Source organism: Corvus kubaryi, unplaced genomic scaffold (assembly GCF_017639235.1).
Source record: "Corvus kubaryi isolate FWS band 111438036 unplaced genomic scaffold, C.kubaryi_AGA036_p1.0 split1-65, whole genome shotgun sequence".
Lineage (NCBI taxonomy): Eukaryota > Metazoa > Chordata > Aves > Passeriformes > Corvidae > Corvus > Corvus kubaryi.
This window is the reverse complement of record NW_024582080.1, coordinates 3,971,903-3,996,611: the sequence shown is the minus strand read 5'-3', so window position 1 is coordinate 3,996,611 and position 24,709 is coordinate 3,971,903. Positions and strand designations below refer to the sequence as shown.

General features: G+C 35.8%; 1 protein-coding gene across 11 annotated transcripts in view; it reads right to left on the bottom strand.

Moving 5' to 3' along the window:
• Positions 1-4,004: 4,004 nt before the first annotated feature.
• POSTN (periostin) overlaps positions 4,005-24,709 on the bottom strand; it is a 31,743-nt gene continuing 11,038 nt past the window's right edge. The window contains exons 9-24 of one of the 11 annotated variants that reach the window (XM_042014187.1): positions 24,404-24,538; positions 22,815-22,963; positions 22,186-22,322; positions 21,345-21,475; positions 19,644-19,774; positions 19,374-19,476; positions 18,930-18,997; positions 18,322-18,367; positions 16,139-16,186; positions 12,893-12,988; positions 12,202-12,291; positions 10,564-10,641; positions 10,075-10,155; positions 7,850-7,936; positions 5,765-5,806; positions 4,005-5,237 (exon numbers count right to left, since the gene is read on the bottom strand). In XM_042014187.1, coding sequence (XP_041870121.1) covers positions 5,197-5,237; positions 5,765-5,806; positions 7,850-7,936; positions 10,075-10,155; positions 10,564-10,641; positions 12,202-12,291; positions 12,893-12,988; positions 16,139-16,186; positions 18,322-18,367; positions 18,930-18,997; positions 19,374-19,476; positions 19,644-19,774; positions 21,345-21,475; positions 22,186-22,322; positions 22,815-22,963; positions 24,404-24,538 — 1,463 coding nt within the window. In that variant the 3' untranslated portion in view covers positions 4,005-5,196. The remainder of the gene's footprint in view (positions 5,238-5,764; positions 5,807-7,849; positions 7,937-10,074; positions 10,156-10,563; positions 10,642-12,201; positions 12,292-12,892; positions 12,989-16,138; positions 16,187-18,321; positions 18,368-18,929; positions 18,998-19,373; positions 19,477-19,643; positions 19,775-21,344; positions 21,476-22,185; positions 22,323-22,814; positions 22,964-24,403; positions 24,539-24,709) is intronic. The other 10 variants (XM_042014191.1, XM_042014188.1, XM_042014190.1 and 7 more) reach the window with 10 other exon arrangements.

The following is a 24,709-nucleotide window of genomic DNA, read 5'->3' as shown; positions in this document are numbered from 1 at the left end:
GTGTGGGTCTTGCAGTGGTTACATGCAGTATTACTGAGGTCTTGGCACTGTGGGATAAGTCTTTCCAAAGACAGCCTCATCCATATCCAATTTCATATGAAAATTCAAAACAAAAACCCCAAAACAACAGCAATATACTTCTTATTTTAAAAAAGGTCTCTGCCAGGACTCCTCTTTAAAAATTGTACTTAGTGCATTTCCTGTCTCTGTCCAGCTGGGATCCAGAAATGAGTTTTCCTTCTGCCCTCCCTGGAAGGAACAGACTTCCCCAGTTATGTCTCAACTGCTTTTTTTCTAGAGATGGGACAAGAGGGCACAGCAGTCTCCTCACCACTACATCTATACCTTCAAACGCCATCCGGGCACCTTGTAATCGTGGTCTTCACAGAAGACAGAAACCAGTCCTACTAGGTCCTCCAGACAAATGGACCTAGGTAGAAAGATGGATGTGAGATCTGGATTTACTATGGACCGTGGTGACAGTGACAGGCAGGCACATGAGCTTTGGGGGATTGCAGGGATATTGATGGCCTTAAGAGGTTTTTTTCTCTAGTCAACGAGCTGAAGGTAAATTTCTGCAAATCATACCCCGTATTACTCCTGTCTATGCCTGAAATCATCCCTGTCTCTTTCCAGTGCTTTTTGCACTGATGCATTTTTCTCAATTAACAAACATGCTGTTTTTATTCTGTTTAGCATTACAATCACATCACATGGCTTCAATGTGCTCCTGACTCAGGGCACATGTTGAGTTGGTGAGAAATACAGCTGTTCCATGTGAGAAATACAGCTGTTGGAAAAGCTGTTAAGTATTTCACTAAGAAAAAGATTAAAATACAACTGGACTAGCAATTAGAGGCATAAATGCCTGTTATCCAACCCAGACATGATTAAAACAGCCCTAAAATGTACCAGGAGGAGTTATTCTGAAATGAATTAATATAAAGCAGGCATGCAGAAAGCAGTGCTCCTCCTGTCTTAAACACCCAACACACCATGACAAGCAGCATCTTCCATTTCTTAGTGGTATATCCCTCAGCAAGTTTGCAGATGACACAAAGCTGAGCAGTGCAGTTGACACAATAGAAGGATGGAATGCCATCCAGGGCAACTTGAGAAGTGGCCCCATAAGAACGTCATGAGGTTTAACAAGTCTAAGTGCAAGGGCTGCACCTGCATCGGGCACTAGGTGGTAAAAGAAGCTGAGGAAAAAGTGCTGGTAGTGTGGATGAAGGCTGCCTGTGCCACTGGATCTAAATACACAAGTAAAGTGTCTAGTTATGTTTTTACTTAGTAGCATAAGAAATAAAATCAAAAGTCAAGAAATCAGAGCAGACAGGAGATGCATCAGATCAGAATGCAACCTAACACATGAGGATTGACGAACATTGTGATCCAAAGTGTAAGTGCTGATGCCATTCCTCTGACTTACACATTCTATCATAGAGGTTACTTTTGTTTAGCAAGAAAGAAATCCATAAAAGAAGGCTTGATCTCTGTGGTATTTAAAAGATGCTAGTTAAAACAGCAAGAAAAGAAGCATGTTAATCTAGTATGATGTAAGGAATAAATTAGTATGGCTGTAAAGGACACTGAAAAGTCTGAATAGAAACTGCTCCTACTTTCAGTCAATAACATGCTTGGCTCCTAATGATGTATTGTCATCCTGATCCTAATTACTTGTACCACATGGAATTTTTCTCCTCCCCATGTAGAACAATTAGCTAATTATCCTCTTTTGTGCCAGCTGTTAAATAAAAATCCCATATATCACTGAATGTTTTAATTAGTCTTGGTTAAAGAAAAAATAATGTACTGAATCAAATTTTTCCCATCTGTTATAAAAAGATTAATTCTATACTGAAAAACAACCCTTGGGATAGGCTTGCATTTTCTTGAGATGGTATAAAAACCATAGCTGTGGAGGAAGGGGACACAAAGGAGAAAGTGAACCTTTGAAACCTTCACACTTGGGGTTTATGCAGAAGAGAAGTGGAGGCAAATCTTGTTTTAATAATTGAAGATGAAGCTCTGTGCCACTATAAATCTTAGAAAATCCCACATGATCCAATTACACATCTTATGCTATCACTGGGAATTTTGCAGCTCAGTACTCAAGGGAATCAGTTCTTCTTTCATTTTGAGTTGCGCTTAGGCTTTGGTATCCCTCCTCAGAGCCTCCATCTGGGATTGGTGTTTATCAGTTCCGAGCTTTAGACAGTAAAAGAATTAATCACAATACAACTGATCTGGCAGGACTACTGCCTCCACCCGCTATATTATTAAAATACTTTGGGGACAAAAAGTGGAATTCTTTAGTTTAGTATTGCTATTCTGGTCTTACGAGAGATGAATGGCATGAAAGGCCATTGAGAGGGTCACTTGCTTAGCACATTTTCAGTTGTCAAAATGGAAATGGTAAAAAAAAAATCCTTCCTGACATATTTTTTTCAGATTTCACACAATTTTCTTTATAAAGGAATCAAAAGACTCATTTTATTTTACTTAGATCTTATAGTCCAATCCCCATATTTAGTGATGGTGTAGATTATTTATGTGCACTTACTGCTGGCAAAACTGACAGATTTGGGAACACTGACAGTTAAAAATTCTTCTGCATTAGTTTTTATACAGGATATCAAAGGAAGCAGTAGAAATGCTTTGAAAATTCCACCACCAACTCAACTGGACATTCCTGCTTATAAATATCTGAGTGACTACAAGGAAACACAAAATAAATAAGTGGGTGCTTATTCTGACTTGGTAGTGTGCTAACCCCCTGTTTAATCACATTACATTAATTTAAATTGTTCTGAGGTGAGGGGAAATAAATAGCAGGGCAGGAGAAGTTGTCAGTTCTCCAAATTTGCTCTTTGGTAAAAGACTATCTGTGTTGAAACAGAAATGGCTAAGCATATAAAAAGCAAATAAAAGAAGATCTTGATTTTCTTTCTGCATTGGGTCCTGGAAAGATTCTTGTTCAGATAGCTAGAAAAAGCCACTCCACTAAAAGAAATGTCACTGTTCATTGTAGCTGGGCAGACATCTACTGTGGTCTAAGAAGGACTGAGAGGGACGATATGCCAGGGAAACAAGTTTTCATGGAGAAGTACCCTTTATATACTGTTGTATTTAACTTGTATTGTATTATATATTACTATTATATTATACATTACATATTATTAATAGATTCTATTTAAGACTGAAGTACAGAAATGTATTTTAGTGAATACCAGATGCTTTAAAATGTTATCAAAGCAGAAAACATACCAAAGTTATGGTATGTCACCAATTTATTCCTAATTGAAAAGGTAAAATTGTCCTACCACAGGATAGGTTTTAATCATTTTTTTGCTACCTTCTACTTTCTTCCTATTTTCTGTCCATTCTTTATCTGTCATTACCATTCCATTTTTTTTTGTTATCTCCTAAACTTTTTTGAGGCAAGAACACAGACACACTCTTCAACTAAAATAATTCCTGTCATTTAAAATCTTGCTTGACTGAGAGCTTATGGTAGCACAGCAATGAAGGAACAAGTTTAAAGCCAATGGTTTAATGACAATAAAGTGTCCCAAACTGACAGCTTCAGTTCACCTTCTAGATAGTCCTAAGACCTCTGATGCTGACCTAAAAGTCATCTAGGTCTTGCCAGGGTTAAAAGCTGTCCTTCCACTAAAGCACTATCATAGTAGATACTGAGGTTACCTTAGTGACATCTGATGGCCCAGTAAGGCTGCACAACTTATCAATCCCATTCTCAGATAGTTGTATTGTTTTAGGAGCAGTGTTTAGGATATGTCATTATGGAATTAGGGAAAGTTTTTAATTGTTTAAGGAGAGTGATGCAGTTTAAGTCCATTAGCACATGCTAAGTAAGAAGGGAAGCATCAGTTTTCTTCTGTGAAAGCATATTTTGCAATTACCAGATAGACTAAAAATCTTAAGAATATTTAGAATTTGCTTTACTGCTAAAAAATATTTACAAATGAAAGAAAGCCCAGTTCAGCCAAATTCTTTATTGAGTATTGGTTTCAAAACAGAAGTAGAAAAGCATGTTAGACGATGCCTCTGAAACTTTGGTCTGCAAAATTAAGGAACTTTGAATATGTTTTTTCTACTCCATTAATAATTGCCTTTCACCTTTTGTTGATAAAAGCAGAAAACTTCTATGAATACAAAACTAGAGTTATAAAATTGACATAATTTACAGAAAACTCCACATTATACCAGATATTAGCAAAGCATGCTTTGTTACAAAAGCTTTCGGACCTGGCCTCATTTTTGTAAGACCTTTTTCCATGCTGAGTTAACTGTTTGCATGCATTTTATTTATCCCTTTTGCAATCCACTTTAATAATCAAAAGACACATTTAGGGTAAAGTGGGAAAACACTTAAGAATCTCAGTATATGTATTGTTATAAGATTCCTTTAATGGGAATGATTTTTCTTAAAGGTAAAGAAGTCAACATGATCTTGAATACATTGCAAGAAGCTCATAATGTTTGCTTTTTCCCTTTTTTCAAGAGCTTCCATTAGCCAAGTTACTAGGAGGTATTTGGATATGCAATGTAGGACAAAAAGAGGATACATTTAATATAAGGCGTATTTGTTTTCTTAGAAAAGGTAACATTACTGGTATCATTACAAATTTAAACACATGATGAATTTTGACTTATAAAAAAGCATACAATACTACTGAACCAAAAGTGCTATGTTAACATCTCTTATTTCCTTAGATTACTATAAAAGTCACCTGAGGTGATTTTTTTTTTTCCTAGAAATTACCTAATTCATTTATATTTCTTATTTAGTGGAAATAATAATAATAAAAAAATACACTCTCTGTTGTTCCCTGCTCATTTTTAATCCAATCCATCAAACACTTACTAGCCAGCATAAGAAGGGATCCTGGTTCTACAGAAGTTTTTGGGCTTCCAGGACCCCACTTTGCATAGCCCTTACTATCAAGAGCAGTAAAAGCACCTCCAATGGACTACTCCTAGTGAGCACTGTGCTGGCAGTGAGTATCTGCAGCTTCACATCTTTTTGTGGATTCATGGTTCAGTTTACGTTACTTCATCAAAACAACGTCATTTTCTAATGTTCTCATTTCAAAAAAACCCCAAACAACAGTTTCTCTCAAAGACCATGTTGTTAATTTGCAATTCTGTGAATTCTGTCTTGTCAAGCTTTTAGGAATGAGCTAGTCTTGTCCTCCGTCTTGCTGCTCCCCCTGCAAAACACGGAAAAAGAACTTTAATTATTACCTATAATTATGTATAACATAGTAACACTATATACTGTATTTACTTGTGAAACAGACATGTGAAAAGGAAAGATGAAGCCTGGTGGCGAACATTTCTCTCCTGTGCTGGCAGCTGTGAAATTAAATGGATCTTCCATCTTCTTCGTTAATCATAATAACATAGATTCTGAGAGTTATAAGTCCTGTGGTGGAAAATCCCAGATTGCCATTTTCCCATTGTTAAGACTCCAATGTCAGATTTCACTTTGATGGCTTTATTTTCATCTGAAACACTTTTTGACTGAAGCACATAATCTTGGTTGTTTTCAAATATCAGAAAAAAATAATTAGCAATTCCAGATTTTTGTTGTTGTTTTTTTTTTTCAAGCAGAAATACAACCTTTTTTCTTTTGAAGTCTGTATTTTTAAGAGCTTTTTTCCCCTCATGACTCTTAAGATAACTGAGAATAATATTTGATATGTGCTATATGTTTAAATGTATGCTTTGCTTTTACCTTGTGTCCTCCTTGTTGGTTGTGCTCTCCGTACAGGTGCTTCTAGAAAACAGAAATTTTGCAGTCAGAAGTTATTTGCTGAAGCCTTTGAATTAAAACTCATTAGGAATATTGGAAACTCATTGCTGACTTTTGAAGTTTGTTCTTTAAATTTTTCAGTAAATTAAGAATTTTGTTCCAGTAGCATGTTGGCTTGATCACCTGAAACATGAATGCTTATAATACAATTCCCACATTTCACTCATGTGCAGTCATCCATTAAAGCTTAGTAACATTTCAAAAGTGTTCTTGCATTTTAAACATATGAATGAATCCATTATCTGCACTGATCCTCTACAGATGGTTACAGGATGTAGGCAGGTGCCAGGGCATTTTGTCTATGCTCTTCATTCATCAAAAGCCATGTGACACTGTCAGTGAAGTAAAAGCTCAGGTTAAGGCACAGGACTCAGTTTCAGCTTTCAGCAGAGGATATCCAGGTCTGTTGCATTGCCATTACTTCAGGAATTATTCATGAGCTAAATGCCTGAAAGCGTTACAAGATGTTGGCCACATTTCCAGCTGTGTTTGGGGCTTGATCTGTAAACGCATTGTGAGCCCACGATGTGATTCCACATCTAGAGTTCAGTTAATTTTCTCAGGCTTCCACTTTAAAAGGTGGAGCAGAGCAAGGGCTGTTGAATACATACCACCCCGATTAGATATATCCTTTTTTTTTTTTTCACTTACTCAGTGAAACTATGGACATGTTTTTCTTTTTCTCATCAAACCTTGAGACTTTTTTTAACCAGATGTCTCCTCATTGGGAGGAAAAACACATCACAAGCATAAGAAGTAATTCTTCTGTTACTGTCACAGAAATGTTACTGCAGTGATTTTTCCTTCTTTACAACCACGAAGTACTTATTTATTCACTTAACAAGCTGCAGCCAGTTTTCTTTTCATCCTGAGGTACAGGATATACCAATACATAGCCCTGAGATACAGGCTGGACCTCATTCCAGCTGAGGCTAAACACTGGGTATCTGCCTCACCATGGCAGAAAATTTCAAGCTCTGCACTGCCCTGACAAGGACAGAATATGGTTCATCCAAACCATGCTTTCCATACTTAGGTGCTGTCTGTACAATTATTCTTTCAGATAAGCCTCATGTTTGAAGATCACACCCGTCTGTCATTTTCAGGCAATAGGAGACTCCCCAGCCTGACTTGTACTATTCAGCACCAAAGCTGTACAAACACTATGTACCAACCTTCACTGTTTGGCACAGACTTCAAAATTAAAAAGGTAGAAACACATTTATTTAATTTCATTCTCCAAAAGCCATAATATTTTCTCCTATGTATTTGGTTCAAAGGCTGACAGAATAACCTATTCTGCATTATCAGAATTAGAATTAGAAAAAGACATAAATACAAAAGAAACCGTAAGCAAATTACTTCTTAACTTTGAATGAAGATCCTTAAACAATGATTGTTAAACTTGAAGAACAAATTGCTGCTATAAAAGCAGATTGAATTCTAAATGGGTCCTTTTGGACCTTTATTCCATTCTGGGTTTTCAAATCCAAGAGCTTCCCTCATTTAACAACAGGACAAAGGTAGAGAAATACCAAGACACTGTGAGATATTTACTCAACCCCAGAGGTTATATTCCCTGCACCCCACCCACTCCTTCACAACACTGAGAAACCCTCACAGCAACAGATCACATTTACTCTGACAAGAAATAACTCAAGTTAAAAGCAACTCACGTGGTCTTCTTCTTTATGTGCTGCTTAAAGAAAAGTCAATTCTTTATGGTGCATTTTTCTTCAAAGGTTTTACCTAAGCTTTGTGGTTGGGCATTTCCTCCTGTCTACTATGCTTGCCAAACGGTTTAGTTACTTTTAGCCACAAGGTAAGCCTCAGCATTTTTCTCTGCAACGTCAGTGAAAGGATTCCTTTCCAAAACAATTACAAAATTCTTGCTAAAATGCTGGCTTCAGACCTAGTAATTTTTGTGAACAGATACTATAAAATCACCTGGAATGATCACTTTAGACAAAGCAGGTCTTAGTGATACTGAATTTTTAACAAACTAACCTTCCAGATGAACTTTCTTGATTTCTCTCTCGATAATCTGTGGCTCCCCCTCAATTACTTTAGTAACCTTGGTGTACTCAGTTCCGGCTACGATAAGCATCAAAAACAAATGAGTTAAATCTGGCACAGCATTTTTCCATATACAAGGAGCCTTCAGTGGAAACAATGTCATTTTTGGGCATAGATGTTGCAGGATGCCATGCTATTCATGCCATCAAGCATGTTATTTCTAAGGATGAGTTGTTCATTGCAGTCTTGGCTTAAAGTTTTGTTTCAGCACGCTGCTAATTGTTTTAAGCAGTGTTGGGTATTTTATGAGCAGAATTAAAGCCCATATGAAATAATTCCTTTATTTAGACAGTGATAATACATTTGTTTGTGACCGTACTCAAATTTAAATGATTAGGAAATTCTCAGTAAAAAATAATTTTGTGTAGACAAGGGGGCCATAAAGCATTATCACCATTATCACCCACAACCCTAAAGCAGCATGTGTATCTGCTTTTATTGGCTAAATGTCTAGGAAGGTATTATCATGGCAGCCAAGGGTAGCTGACTGGATAAATCATGGAAAAAATAGAGAAAAATCAAATTAAAGCAAAAGACAAATCTGCCTGTTCGGTCCATTCTGTGAAGCAGGATGCTTAGGCAAACTAACATATAATAGCAAGGAAAATAGCAAGAATTCAAGAGATGATGTTGTCTTTTTCAAATTTCCTGCAGAGAAACTATTTATCTCTTTTCCATACACCTATGCTCTAAGAGGTATCTCTACAGATTATCCCTATTTAATTGTATACCTCTGTATCTGAAGGTGATTACAGGTACAGTTATAATTATTAGATTCTGGCATCAGATCTGTCAGTTTTGAACTGTTCTACAGATAAAGTTTGATCCTGCTCATTGTTGTCTGGTTTAAACCAGTAGAACATAGTGCAGTATATGGAGGAATTTTCTTGCTGCAGTTTTTAAATTTCCAGCTTTTCTTTTAAATATTCAATCCAGAAATAGGCATCTCCAGAGAACAAATCTTTTCACATAGATGGATATTTAGGATAAAATTAAAAATCCTCTGGAAGTTTAGGTTTCTGTCCAATATTATAGGCAAATTCTGGCTTAGGTCTGTAAAACTAAGATTCAGATGTTTAAAACAGAACAAAGAATTACAGTCAACAGGAGTCATAGCCATACCTTGGCTTTTCTCTAAGACTAGCTGGGTTATCAACCAGCATGTTTAAGTTTGGCAGACAGCTGTTCACCTGTTCAGCCATCAGGAAATTTTTCACTTGACTGAAGTTTTTCACATCCACAGAATAGTTTTTTTAAAAAACTACGAGATTTAGTTCATTGAACTAAATGTGGCTGCAAGTTACTTTACTGGTATACAACTTGGTAACTTACTAAAAAGTGAACATAAAATGAAATGGATTCATTTAATTTATGTCAATAGAAGCATCCATCCATATTTTTGAGCTTCTGACTCAGGTTTAAACTAACTTTTACGAAAACCTTGTCACTTAAATTCCTTTTTTATTCCCCATTGCTATTATAGATAGTTTTTCTAATCTACATTAAGCAGAGAACATTCCAAATTCATAGATAAAGATTAATTTCATAAGCAGAAGTTCTTTTACTAAGTTTCTACAGCTACTGGTTATATACTGCCAAAACTGTTAGAATTAAGAGAGCAAGAAGGAAAGAAAACCATTCCTTGGAATGCTGTATTTGAAGAGAATTAAAGTTAATTTCTTGATATCCATCACCTGTAAGCATTTAAAGAAGGATATTAAACATGCCTTTAATTATTAACTTGAGGGCAATGAACATTCATTTCTGAAGAACTGATAAGTAAGATGAATTTGGCCTGTTACAATATGTTCCATTTCATAAGTGTTTTTCACAGATTTAAATTTACTGAAAAAAAAATAAAAGGAATAAATCTTCATTGCTCCCCTGAGTTTTAATTAGGTAACTTTTTAAAGACTGAAAAAACCCAAATATTTTATTTTCTGTGATCAATGTAATTAAAAATATTGATAACTCAGACTTTGGTATTTATTTCCATTTCACAGATATGTGGCATTAGAATAGAGTATTCTATTTTTTTCCATTAAAGTTCCACTTCTACTATGTCAGTCTTTAAAATGTTGAGTTCAACATATCTGAGAGGAGTTTCAGTTATCATAACCTGTTGCAAAAATGTTAGTTATAATACACTGAATTACCTCCCTGTAGAAGTCTTTTGATTTCTTCATCTTCCAGTAAATGACCATCACCTTCAATAAATTTGGTCACCTTGGTAACCTCTGATAGGATACAGGTTATGGCAAAAAAATTGATTTACAGAAAACATTTGGTAATCCCACAAGAGCATATGAATGAATTAATCTTGTCATATCATTGTTCTGAATTGAAAAATTCATCTGTTATGATATCAAATTCCACATAAACACTGGAAACACCATATTCTTCTGATAAACATAGCATACTATATAATAGACCCAGGCAGCCTCAACTCTAGAGCTGACTGAAATGTGAAGGTCAAGGACTCAAACCAGAACATTACGTTTGGGTGGTTCCGAGGTTTAATCTCTGGGTAAGATTTAGCAGTATGAGCATCATTTTTTAAAACATGCAATATCTATTCATTATTTAAGTTATATAGAGAACGATATATATGCTTGAAAGAAATTAAACAAAACAAGCAAACTAACCTTCTTCGAAGATTTTCTTTAACTTCTCTTCATTGTCTGGATCCCCTGCAGTAATTCTGGTGTATTTTATTTCAGGACCTGGAAAAAAATTTATAAGATAGTGGCTTTTATCAGATATACCAGGTTTGTCCTTTAAATTATTTTTTCCTATTTAATACATGTGGTGATTCCATGGTTAACATGTTGTAATCTCCTTATATGATAACTTTATTTTTTACAATTTCCCAAATTAAACAGAAAGAGCATTAAAAACAGTAGTTAAAACTATTCTTGAAAGTAATTAGGCAAATTTATCATAATTAGAGTAATTACCTGCTTACATTCTTAGACTAAGACAATTTTAAACACTTCTGTATTAGGTCATAGATCAGATATTTCTGAAGTCCCATGATTAGTCTTAATTGACTGTTGCAAATAGACATTTTTGCTTTTATAACTGTTATGATTCATTTGAAAGCTTAACATTTGAGATTCCTTATCAGTTTCTACAGGTTAAAAATAAGGAGATATCAGCTCAGAAACTCTGGCATTTTATGTTATATTTACCACTTCCTGTGGGATATTAGTGAAACTTGAATCCAATAATTGAGAAAATTATATTTTATTCATCTCCCCCAAATTTTTTTCCAGAAAATAGTCCCAGCTTTATTCAGAAACCACTAATGCCTTTCATTCAGTTATCTTCACCGTAGCAAAAAGTTGGATGATAATAACTTAAGTATGGTTCTTTATTTCTGTCTTGCTCAAATGACTTCAGTTAAATTTCAATATTTTCTAAATAAACTGAATATTAAGACTTACAGCTAATTCAATATGTTGTTATAACAGTGTCTTTTCCTTGCAAGCTCCCTGGCAGACAGAATTTTAATGGCAGCATTCAAACTGATTTTTAAACAAGGTGATCAAAAAGTGTCAATAAAGAACTCCATATAGCACCTACTATGCTTAAATACACCTCACTCCACTTGTAAATTTCTAGGATGCTTAAAGAAATATCTCTGTAATAGGTCAAATACAACTGAAATTGGCCAAGGAATTTGGGAGCTTTTGTGTCAGTAAATCAAGGGATGCAGATGCACATTAATTTTCGCTCACATTAGCTGTATCCAAGGGTCTAACTTGTGGATGTCAGATAAAGTCCCCACCTTACAGAGAAATAGAGATCTTTTTCTGACATGGCTGTCAAGAGAGCCTGGGATGACATGCAAAAGTAGGCATCTACACATTAAATATCTGTGTTTGGTAAAATGAAACCTTCCTGGAGGTATATAATCCAGAAGTTCTGGAAAAAAAGTTTTCCTTCTAAAGGAAGACAGAGAACACAATAAAAGCAGTCTCACTGTGAAATGATAGCAAGAACTTTGCAAAAGAAGACACTTAGCTAGTATATGAAAATAAAAACCAAAAAAAGAAGACAAATTTTTGTAGTTTTCATGCTGTTAAAATATTGTTGCCATTTCTGTATATGTGTGTAGGACACATGGTCAGTTTTTCAGCCTTACAGAGACAGCGGGAAGCATTAAGGAAAATTCATCTGTCAAGGAAATGCAGTTCAGGCACTAGGACAGAACTTAAGATGTGTTATGTTTGTGTGTAAATGTGGACTTTACTAAGAATGAATATCTCAGCTTAATTTACCTTGAATAATTCTTTCTTCTGTTACTTTTTTCTCTGTCACTTCCACAGGCCGTCCATCAATGATTTTGGTATATGTTTTAATAATTGGTTCTACAAGGATTTTTAAATTGAAGACGTTAATCAAGTAATGAACTTTCAAGGGTTCTTTTTGAGATGTGGAAACTGAATGAAGCATACAAGGAGATACCATAGAATATCTTATGAAAAATAAAAGTGTTCAGAGACCAGGAACTAATTCTACTCAAAATTTTGGATGATCACATGTGATTTTTCCTTTAAAAACATCCTAGATGTGAACATCTCAATGCCCTTAGCTAAGAGAAGGCAAGGTTTACCTCACTTTCTGACAAATTAGCCTTTTATTCACAGAATCATATACTACATATTTGATAGCAGGACAACAATGACCAAATAATTCTTAACTGAGACATATGTTATGTCAGCATGCAGAGTATTTCTAAAACTGTCTTGTCTATAGCTATGGAACACAACTAAGGAAAAAAAAACATTTTGAAATGCATGAGAATTAAAAAATAAATGATGCAATAAAATTACAGCACTTCACAAAAGTTTTGTTAAAAGCAGAACAGCTGTCTAACATGAATCACCCAGATAAAGTAGAAATTGATGGGGAATAGTGAATGCTTCCAATTTAAGCTAATACAAATTGAGTTGCTGAAAGCATACCAACCTCCATGAATCACTTTAGTTATTGTCTCCCCTTCCCTGACTATTTTGAACTCAGGTTCCCCTTCAATAAATTTAGTGAGCTGTGTGATAGATGGGTCTGTGACATAGGAAAAAAACAACACGTTACAAATAGTCATAAAATAGTTATAGTATTGCATGGGGGTGAGATGAAGCTTGCATTTCTCCCCCTACTCTAGATAAACCAGATGATCGTAATAAATGTTTAAATCTGAGAGGTTATTTGTGGCAGCATTGTACAATCCTTTGTTTCCTCACACATGATCTCAAATATAGATCCTATTGTACAGTAACTCTTTATATTTTTTTAATATAATAAAATTTAATTTTTCAGTTTTGTGTATATGATATTTTTAATGTTTTTTTGACTAGTTTCAGGCAATAAACCAGATCCTCAGCCACAGAAAGGAAGTCTTTTTCTATATGTATTGGTAAGAAGGCTGCTCTGCATCTTTGCAGGTATCTTATAGCTATTGCTCCACTGGTGATCAGCATGCAATCTACGTAGTGAGACCTTCTATTTTTTAAATTTTTTTATTTTTTTGTTTTGGAGGTTATTTTAATTGTTGTTTTGGAGTTTCTTTTATTTTTTGCTTTGAGGTTTTTTATGTGGCTTTTTTTTTCCCCCATTGTATTTAAGACTTGGCCAGTGATTACGCAGCTTAAAAAAAAAACCAAAAAGCAGATTTCTGAGGTCAGCTGGAATGCTTGTAAGGGTATTTATCAGCATTACTGGCTATCGTTATCATGAGTGAAGTCATGTTGATTAAATTAATCCAGATGTATCTAAATGTATCTAAAGCAGGAGATACTGGATAAATTAGGAACATACATCAATTAGCAGTAATAACATGATTCTTGTCTAAGGAGTGCCATGGCACTCCTTCTACTTACGAAGCTGCTGTAAAACAAACTTCCTTTAATCATTATTCAGAGACAGAGACTTAGCATAATCCATCTTTTTTACTTTCCTTAAAAATCCCTTAAATATCTTTATATGAATTTTTGTAGAACTTGATTATGCATTGGGGTTTTTTTTCCATAATTACTGATCAGGATTTAACAACAGCTTTTAAATATGTGTGCCTCATGTGAATTGTTGAAAACAGCCAGTTTAGGCTAAGTTTAATAGAAAAAAAATAAAAATGCACTTTTTTTTTTCATTTGCAATAGCAAATGATTGCATAAATTAGAATTTAGAGGTAAATAATTTATTTATTTGCTGCAGAGGAGATGATATGATGGGATCATAAAGATTCTCTGTTATTATAGACCTCTATTTATCTACTCTGAGTTCTAAACAGCTGAACAAGCCATCTCTTCTTTTATTTCCTAACAGGTCTGGATGAAAACCATTTATAAATATTTTAAAGAAACCGTCTTAGAAGACTCATTCCCTTGCTTCTGTTTTAAACTTATGTTGAGAATCCATTAAATATCAATTTACATTGATACAAGTGAAGAATACAAATGAATTAATGTAAAAGGCGTATTTATGAATGTTTATAAATACGTTATTTTCACATTTCTCAAAAACTGTACCTTTCCATGTGACTGGTACAGCAGATGTATGCAAACCAAAAAGTGAAGGTGCAGCCAGCTATATTGCTTAGTCTAGGATCAATCCTTTGAATATTCAACCTGTTAAGATTTGGGTTTCAGACAGACTTAACTCTTCAAATCTGTTTAATCTTTTAGATCCCATACATGCCTATGTATGAACAACGGAAACTCAACACAAGTAGAAAACAATGAGAAAGGAAAAGGCACACATTTGTCTCTAAACTTGGTGAGGAGAGGTGTAATTTTTTTAATGGAAATCTCCTTCCCATCATGCTCTGGTAGAACTTCCTGGCAAAAAAAATTAACATGTAACTTTGCCAGCATTTATTTACAGACAGTTGTGGATTTATGTGGTTCTGATGGGATCTGCCACTTGCTACTATTACTGAGAAAGCTCAGAAGGGCCAGAATTGGCTTTATTGCGTCTATATCTGAATCAATCATCAACAGAAAGGCTTCACTGGCCAGAGATCACTCCCTGGAATGTGTCCCAAAGCAGAAATACTGTACTGGAAATGGAAAGGACTAACCCTTCTATACTCACTAATGTCTAAAGTTATTTTTACTCTATTTGGTGAATAAAATATAGTTCTACATTTGACTATACAAGTGCTCAGACATTTCACTTTTTCTTTAAAAGACAATTTTGTTTCAGTTAATTTTCAACTACTAAACATCCTGTACATCACCTAGCCTGTATACTCTCTCTCTTTGGGTTTAACAGGGGAGGGGTACTTTCAGAGAGTGATTCATCCTCACCATAGGAAGATTTCTAAAATAGCTTGGATGAATCACCATATGAAATAATCTATCCATTTATATTGCACTGTGGATCTGATTTAATGATGGAGACTAGGCAACAAAGATCAGCATATATGTTAAATGGTGTCTAATCCTAAATGGGATGAAGCGCAGTCAAGCTCCTGACAAAATAAGCATTTGTTACTTCTTCTGGAAGAAAGCCCTCTCAGAAATACTGATTAAGCAGTCTGGATAAAATTCTTTGCATGAAATTTTTAATTGCCTTTCTCAGTTGAGCTCAAACAAGTTCCCTTTGAGCATTTTTATTTCAATGGGAAGCTGGATCTCATCGGCTTTAGTTAAGTTATAAATCACAAGTGATTTTAGCAGTCCCATCCACATTTTGTTCTCTTCAGCCCCAGCACTAATCTTTAAGTCATGCTTCTGTCTCAAGAAATTAAAAAACAAAGTTTGGCTAGATATCCTTTTCAGGCATCCAACAGATATTGGTAGTTAGAACTGATTGAAAATGATAGAAAAATGAACCAATTCTTCTTCAAAGTATGAGAAATATATCTACTTCAGTTTTTCAAATATATGTTTTAATTAAAAAAAATGCAAATGTCTTAATTGAAAAAAAGGGTAATAAATGTTTTGGAAAAAAATTATTTAAAAAAATTTTAAAGGCCTGTAGAAAAAGGAGAAAACTCATTTGGGGAGAACAACTGTGGGTAATCTTTTAATACAAAATGTTTCAGTCAGTTCTAATTGCAATATTTGTATCTTTGCTTTTCCAGCAAAGTACTTAGCATCCTGGAGTTGCTATGTACAAAGTGCATCCCATTAAAGAAATATATTCAATATATATTCTGAATATGCATATGAACATATGCAGAAATATATATAGACCACAGGCCTCTTTTACCTTCCTTTGTGACGATAGGCTGGACGTTGCTTTCAATTATGTTAATTTCTGAAAATATAGAAAATGGAATATGCAGTACATTCCATTCTTACAATTTCTTTGTGGCAACGATCAGTTAGATTTGGTCTGCTCATAAGGATGTGGATAATATCATAGATATTAATGGGTGGAAAAGCAGCTCGAAAAGATCTAGAGGATGAATGTTGGTTCTGGTTATGGAATGGTGAAACACTCAGGTCACGGGCAGACAGAATCTGCTGATATGCTATTTCCCTTTGAGCCTCACGAAACCCATGGGTCACGGGACCCACCATGGTGTATAGTACATAACAGTGAGGGCTTGTGCAATTACCCACACCAAGGTTTGCACAACTCCCTGACATACCTTATATCTGAGCATTGGCCTTTTCATTAGGGAGCTGATCTGGCAAACACAGGATACCTTCTGGCATTCAGAACTATAGATAGAACATCACAGAACGTATGACCTTGGGAGATCAAGTTGTCCCTCTACACCTAGGACAGACTCAAGTATTCATGGAACAACTCAGATAGTTATTTGACTCATGTCCATTCACTGGTGGAGAAGCCCTCACTGATAAAAATTCCAGCCTTCCTAGTCCTGTACTTAAATCTATGGCTACAGCTTTCTTGATGTCCACATTGACCTCTCTTGCTTCATTTTTACAGACACTGCTTCTTGTGCTACTCTCACTGGCCATGGGAGGTAGAATCATAGAATATCTCAAGTTGGGAGAGATGCATAGGGATCATCAAGTCCACCTTCCTTCTTCTCAAAGGACTACCTAAGACTAAGGCATATGACCAAGAGTGTTGTCCAGAAGCTCCTTAAACTCTGTCAGGCTTGATGCTGTGACCACTTTCCTGAGGAGCTTGTTCCAGTCGCTGACCACCCTCTAGGTGAAGAATCTTTTTCTAATGTCCAGCCTGAATTTTCCCAAAGCAGCTTCACTCCATTTCCTCGTGTCCTGTCATTGGTCACCATAAAGGAAACCAGCACATCCCCCTCCACTGCCCTTCTTGGGGAAGGCATAGGCAGCAATGGGGTCACTGCTCAGCAATGAGGTCACCCCTCAGCCTTCTCTTATCCAAATGAACAAGCCAAGTGACCTCATAAGCGCCTCATAAGTCTTGACCTCAGCACTTCTCACCATGTTGGTCACCCTCATTTGGGCACTGGGCCCAAAAGTGACTCCCAAATCTGCCCCCAGCACTTGAGGTGAGGCTGCCCCGCAGCAGAGCAGAACAGGACAACCCCCTGCCTTGCCCGGCCGGCAATGTTGTGCCTGATGCACCCCAGGACAGGGTTGGCTCTTTTGGCTGCTGGGGCACTGTTGACTCATGTTCAACTTGTCATCAAGGTGAATTATTCAGTTTTTTGTTCCAAGGGTTTTTTAACCTCAGTGTGTCCATTCCCAATTTTCAAAAGTCTGATGCGATGGTTTCCATTTCTACTGTGAAATACGGGTAGAACTTCATAGGAATTTAAAAAATTGTCTAAATTCATACTGCCTCACAAAGTTACAGCAGGACCTTTGTCTTCTAACAGATTGTTTCAACACGTATTCTATATTCAGAAACTAAATGCATACCCTGAGAGAGGCTGCAAGGGAGCTAAAGGGGTCTTTTTTTACATTTACTCCATAAAGAGAAAATATTCTGATCAACTGTCTCTCATAAAAGCCTCATATTTGCACATAAGGGAAACAGGCAGAAGAGGTACATTCTGTCCCTCTGGAAATATTTACGAAAAAGAAAGTATCTCAGTGCACAGTCAATGCTGCATCTTGGAGAGTGAGTACAGTACAATGCTACATCTTAGAGAGAGAGAGAATACAACTCTGCTATGCACTGAGCCCTGAACCTTGGCTAAGAACTGAAAAACAATCTTTTCCATATGTATCTTGCCTAACCCAAGAGTTTGAACAGCTTACTTCAGGGTTACTTTCCAGTCACACATCTGGAAAGGGAAAAATACAGTAGCACAGCAGCCAGCAACATTCTACTTTGAGTCTTTCTCTTCCTTTTCTTCATGGTTACATCTTACTTTCCCAGAAATTGCTTTCTTCCTTATTGAAAAAGAGATGTACAATTCCAAATTGGAATTGGCAAAACTAAAAAGCAATATCAAACCCATCTGGAAGTATTTACAATGAACTTACTGTAAAATGTCAGTGGAATCTCTTTGAAGGTACTGTCACGAACAAACTATAAAAACAGAAGAGCAATTTACTTAAACTTTAAAAGAAATACCATTTGCCTTATAGTTTCCTAGTGAGTGTGGGTAGGATTTACTGCTTCATTGACCTAAAAGTTAGGTGATGCTACTTGTGTAGGTTCTCTCATTTGTTGTTGAGGGAAAATGTAATCTCAAGAGGATAACTGAGACAGATAAGAATGCCTACTTTTCTTCACTGGCTATTGGTGCTTCTGGCTTTAATGACATAAGAATTTAGTCACTCAGTGTTTTTTTCAAATAAGTGATTTGTTTTCCAAGAGTGATAAATTGAACCAAAGAGCAGATTTGGGCCAGTCCACACTGAAGTTATCCAAATGCAAATATTCTACAATTATTTGGCACTGAAAAACCTAAATTCTAACTGTTGAGTGCAGGGTATCATTCACAATTATATTTGGGTAACTGGGAGCTATTGAATGTGTTGTCTGCTGAGGAAAGCAAGCACCAGAGAATCACTTATAACTTATGAAGTGTTTGTTCAGTTTCACACACCCTGCCAGAAAGACAGAGGGATAATTACTGAAAGAGTACCTTAATTTGAATGTACTTAATCAACTTCTTCAGTATTGTGAGCAGCTGATCATTTCCAACAGGCAGTTCTGACAAAAGAAGCAGGCATGTAAGAGGACATATACAACTGTATGCATTTTACTTTCATTTACAGTGATCAGGAGATACAATCATTCTCAAACACTCACACAAGTGTGTACTCAATATATATTATTCCATAGCAGCAGAAAAGGTAGGCTATGGCTACTCTTGTCTTTCTTATACTTTACTTTCATAACATTTCAAAATCTTGGCAAGGTTTCAAGCAAGGTTCTTCCACAAAATGAGCAGTGAGGTAAATTTCTGTTTCAAATTCCACCTAAGAATTGTATCTTTAAATTAATTAACTTCTTAAGGTAATTGCGGTTACACAGCATGTAAACAGATTTAAGACAGTGGGTATAAATTTCATGGAATAATACTCACCTGCTGGATATAGGAGTTTGTCAATGACATGAATGACACCATTTGTTGCCATGAGATCAGATTCTCTTGATTTCAGTTCATTAACCAGAAGAGTATCATTCACCTGGTAAAGGATCAAAAGAGAACCCGAGTTATCAGGGACATTAGAAAATAACCCCAAACCCTATTATAACATCTGGAGAAATGCATGCCATTCTATGATGTGGATAGACACAGAATATCAAATCTCTGTTACAAGGCTGTAGCAGGGAGACATTTTCTATACTTAACTGTTTTCAAGTACAGTTTGCCTCCTTGGATGGTTTTAAGAATATTTGTTACACCAGGCTCAAAGCCACTTCCAATGAAAACTCCTTGTGTCAAGTGGTAAAGAAGAATATTCCTGAGAGCATTTTTGTCTCCTATGTAAAAATAAAAAAAGTAGGAATAAAAATTAAGTGGTAGGGGATAGTTCTTTGTGGAAATTGTAAGGGTTCACATAGACTTGAGCTAGAATGAAACATAATATGTATGAAAATACCACGAACACATAAAAATTGTATTTGTTAAAATTATGACAAAGGGAAAAAGCCCAACTATATGACAAAAAGGTCAGAACATAATCACAAAGATCCTCTGAGAAATCTTATGGAAAAGAACATAAAAGGGATCAATGGAGCAATTAGAAATGCTGGCTTTGTCTGTTCTTACAGAGGAGAGAAGCAGCTTGAAGAAGTTGGCAAAGGGGGAAACCACCTTATTTTAGGGATGATTTCCATATTTCAAAGTTTGAAATTCCTATTTGGGATGAAAAGAAAAAAAATCCAATGTTTTCAAGACTGTCTTAAAAAAGAAATGTATCCTCTAGCCCAAACTAATATCCTGATATGTCTCTCTGGGTCTATGGAGGCTGAGAATCATAGGGTGGGCTGCAGAAAAACCCATAATATCTGAGGAGAAAGGATACCAAGGAGAGCAGCTTTAAAACATGTCTGTTTGCCATTACATGGAATATTGACCATTCTAAGTTTAATACTAGAATTACACACTGATATTGGTTGTTATTAGGAGTTCCAGCCTTGATGAAACTGCAAGGGAGATTCTGTCTGGTCATATTCTTTTCCTGATGTCTCTTTCAGTGAACATTTTCCTTTTTTTTCCCTGTGTTTTGCTCTGATCACTGATAGTACTGCAATTTATTTCACTACTGAAGTGCAATTAAATGATCTTTTTCTTCCTAGTAAAATTAGCACTGATATTTTGTGACTGGGTCACTCATAGATAGCATTAAATTACATACAAAGCCTAAACATGGCCACTCCAAAGGTTTTTTCAAAAGCTATCAATTACTTTCATAAACATGCCACTATAGCTACTGGTTAAAATAATCTTTGGTTTGTATCTTTCTTACAGATAAACAAAGTATTTCTTTATATTTTTTAAAAACGTTATATACTTTAAGGTTTAATCTTTATGGAGAAAGCAACATCATAACTTAGAAAACCAAGGCAGAATTCTAGAACATAATCTGGCACAAAAAAATTAGACATTCTGCTGCAAAAAAAAATTGTGAGGGCCAAGAAAATATTAAGTAACTGAGCCACAATGATAGAAAAGGGGCATAAAGCCCCTTGAAAAGCAGAAGGTCAAATAAAATTGTCTTCTTAAAGACAGAATTAATTAAATTTGTCATTGGCCCTTGGCAACTTCAAGTTCTGAATTGAAGACAAAAATAATCAAAGGAAGTAACACCATTGAATAAGATATTGAGCAGTGACATTTAAATTTAAAAATCAGGTTAGATTCTTCTTTCCAAAAAGATATTTTCTCTATGCCCAAGAAGGGCATATAGACAATTTAGGGAATTCCTATGACCTGCTCTATGCAAAAGGTGAACTGCTTCAGCAGACAGCTTTTGTGTGAAAGGCGCATTAGTCTCCATTCCAATCAATTTTACTTTGCTTATAATTCCAGTGTTCTTATGTTACTTACTTATCAGTATGTCCTTGTCATCATCAGTCAAACCTTTAAAAGCATCATTGGTTGGCACAAACAGAGTCCACTGTCCAGGCCATGACAGAACATCATCCAAATCTGCAGCTTTCACCAGACTGAGGAAAATGCTGTTTACAGCAAAGAGACAAACCGCAAATACATTTTGTTGAAATGTGGTAACTATAATTGGGTCCAGGTACTTAGTTCCTCAATTTTCAAACACTTTTACTCTTTCCCAGAAAAAAAGATTGTGGAAAAGGAAAATGAGAAAAAAAAAAAAGGCAAAAAAAAGGAAAATACAGTCTTAAAATTAGCAGACAGAGGAAAAACTATGCAAAAAAAATATTGGGAGCCTGGATCAGAGCAGGATTCATCAAATAAAAACCCCTGCAGATCAAACAGATGAAAAGAGGATGCCAGGGATAGTTCTTGCTGTAGGAGTGTTGAGATACTTGCAGGAAAGAGGCAGAAATAAGTTCTGGAAAGGCATGCAATCCTGCGTCCACTGCATTTATAGCTCTGGATATATCATTCAATTCCTTCTGTCCTCTTACTCCTCTCATTCTTGTGTCTTACAACCCTTTGTGCCATAAAAACCCATCCTAGTATAGAATGTGGAGGCCTTTTCTGCATATAGCTGGAGGACACTTTTTCTTCCCCCACATTTTTTTCCTTTTATGTTATTTGTGTAGGTAATAAACCCTTCTCTGCCCTCCCTGCTCTCCAAACCCCAACAACTCACATACTCACAGTCCAAAACTTTTTCTCAGACCAGCTGTGATGTATATACAGTTACCCTCTGCAGGAAAATCTCAGTTCTGTGAAAACTGCTACTCACCTAAAACGCTTATCATTTCTCAGCATTTCATGCAATGTCTTTTCTGCTGGATTGATGATCTGTCTTAAGATGTGAATAAAACCATTTCTTCCTTCTTTGCTTCCTCTGACCATGCATGAATTTTCAATACATACAGCCTTATTGAAAGAGAAACAAGTGTAGCTGTTTACACAATGTTAAAAATAACAACCATATGTATTTCCTACAGTCAAATCATGTGTTCTTGCCAGGAAATTTGCCATTGCTTGAGAAAGCAAAAGTAACAAAATCTAGAATAAAATAGCATGGTGCAAATATTTCCAAACTTGATTTTTTTTGTGTTTCCCCTGAGAATGTTCTCAAAAACATTTCTAATGTTTTAAAAATGTTCTAAAAATGAGCTTTAAAAATTTGTAATTGACTGAGTGCCCAATTTGAAATTGTGTTGCATTTTCCCAAAGAGCTTTCCTTGCAAAGAATGCTCAGATTGATAATGATCAGATTTTCATTTTTTGTTATCTTAAAAGTTTAAGGATTTTTTGCTAGATTCTCATAATGGTAAATATTGTGGGTTTCATTCAGCTTTGCCTTTTATTGATTGTCCATTTTCATAGTTGGATGCATATTTTTAGAAAGACTCATTCACTTACTGTGCGATACACAAAGACTCTAAGTAGTTTTCCTCCAATTGTTTCCAGCTCTTGTCCATTGTACAGTTCATTGAGCCCAACTTTCACTTTTATAATGTGATTCTGCAGGATTGTTTTGAGAAGACGTTGATCCAGCCTTAGGGTGTCATCTGCAAAGCCATTTAGATATTAATATATAGTAATCTATATAGTAAATTTTTATTCAAATAAAGTTAAAAGACTCTGGAAATACTGAATCTCTCTTTGAAATGCTTCAGTTAAAGCATGGACAGGTCTGGTTATACCGAAGATGAATTGTTTTGTAGCTCTTGCCTGTGACCATTCCTCAAATTCAGTCAAGAACTTTTGACATAGCCATGATTAATTACTATAACTAATATGTCTGATGATTGATATGTGGGCCTGTGCCATCTTCTGAGTTACTGCCGTAGTTTGTATTAGAACTAGTACTTTCTGCATGCACACCTTAAAATCTATCCAAATTTTCTCCTATGGTGATGAGACAACATTCTAATTCTTTGGGGAAAGGCAAGATACCCATGAGCTCACCTCTGCAACTATACAAGCACCTGTTTTATGGTATATTTGTATCAGTTTCTCTCTGCTTTAATGTACTGGGAAATACTGACTTTCTTGTATTTCCTGTTTTTGGCTGGGATAGAGTCAATTTTCTTCCTAAGAGGTCCTACAGTGATATGTTTTGGGTTTAGTATGAGGATAATGCTGATAACACGCTGATGTTTTGGTTGTTGCTGAGCAGTGCTCACCCTAAGCCAAGGACATCTCATTGTTTCATGCTCTGCCATGGGCAGGTGCACGAGAGGCTGGGAGGGAGAATGTCCAGGACAGGTGACCCAAACTCACCAAAGAGATGCTCCATACCATAAAGTGTCATGCCCAGTATATAAATTGGGGGAAGCCGGCCAGGAGGTGCCAGTCACTGGCTGAGCATTGGTCAGTTGGTGGTGCACAATTTTATCATGCATCACTTGTTTCTCTTAGGTTTTAATTATCTGTTATTATTATTATTGTTTAGTAACATCAGTATTATTAATATTATTATTCTACTTTGTTACACTTATCAAATTGTTCTTATCTAAACCTATGAGGTTTTCTTATTTTTCTTTTCCCCTGATTTTCCTCCCCATCCCAGAGTGGGGAAAAGAGGGGAGTGATCAAGTGGATGTTTGGTACTTAGGTGTTGGCTGGAATTAAACCACTGCGTACATTTTCTGAGAATAAATAAGTTTTGAATCTAATGGAAGTAATGTAAAGATTAAGTCAGTTAATCTTAACTGGCAGTTCATTAATATATTTACATTCCCACAATTTGTCTGTTCATATTTTGTATCTTATTTAAGTGCTACTATTTCCATTAGCAAATGATATTACTGAAAAAAAGCTGTGCAATCTGGTGGTTAGGCTTGTTTTGTCTTTCTATGAGGTATGTAATTTGAAAGGATGAAGTAATTCCATTTGTCTATGATGCTCTTGCAGTGAGACTTAGAACAGGTACTGGAAGTTATTTGGAAAACTGTCAGGGTATCACACATTCTCGTTTATTTTGACAATCTTTTAGGGCTACTAACCTGAGAAAGCACCATTCAGAGGTGCCAGGAGAGTGTATTGGCCTTCTGGCCTTAGAGAAGAGGTCAGACCTAGCTGTGCCACCAGGTCCGTAAAAGTAGTCTGCTGGGCACCTCCAAGCTCAATGACTTGTTTGGCTGCAAATAAAGAAATAAGAAAAGGTGTTTTAACACGCAATATCTTCCTATTCCTGATTTGGATTCTTTGTGCTTATCCAGAACTATATATCTGAGGGAATCTGGGTAAGGAATATATCTTCAGATATTTCAGGATAAGAAATATCTTCAGTGTAACAAGTTTTTAATACA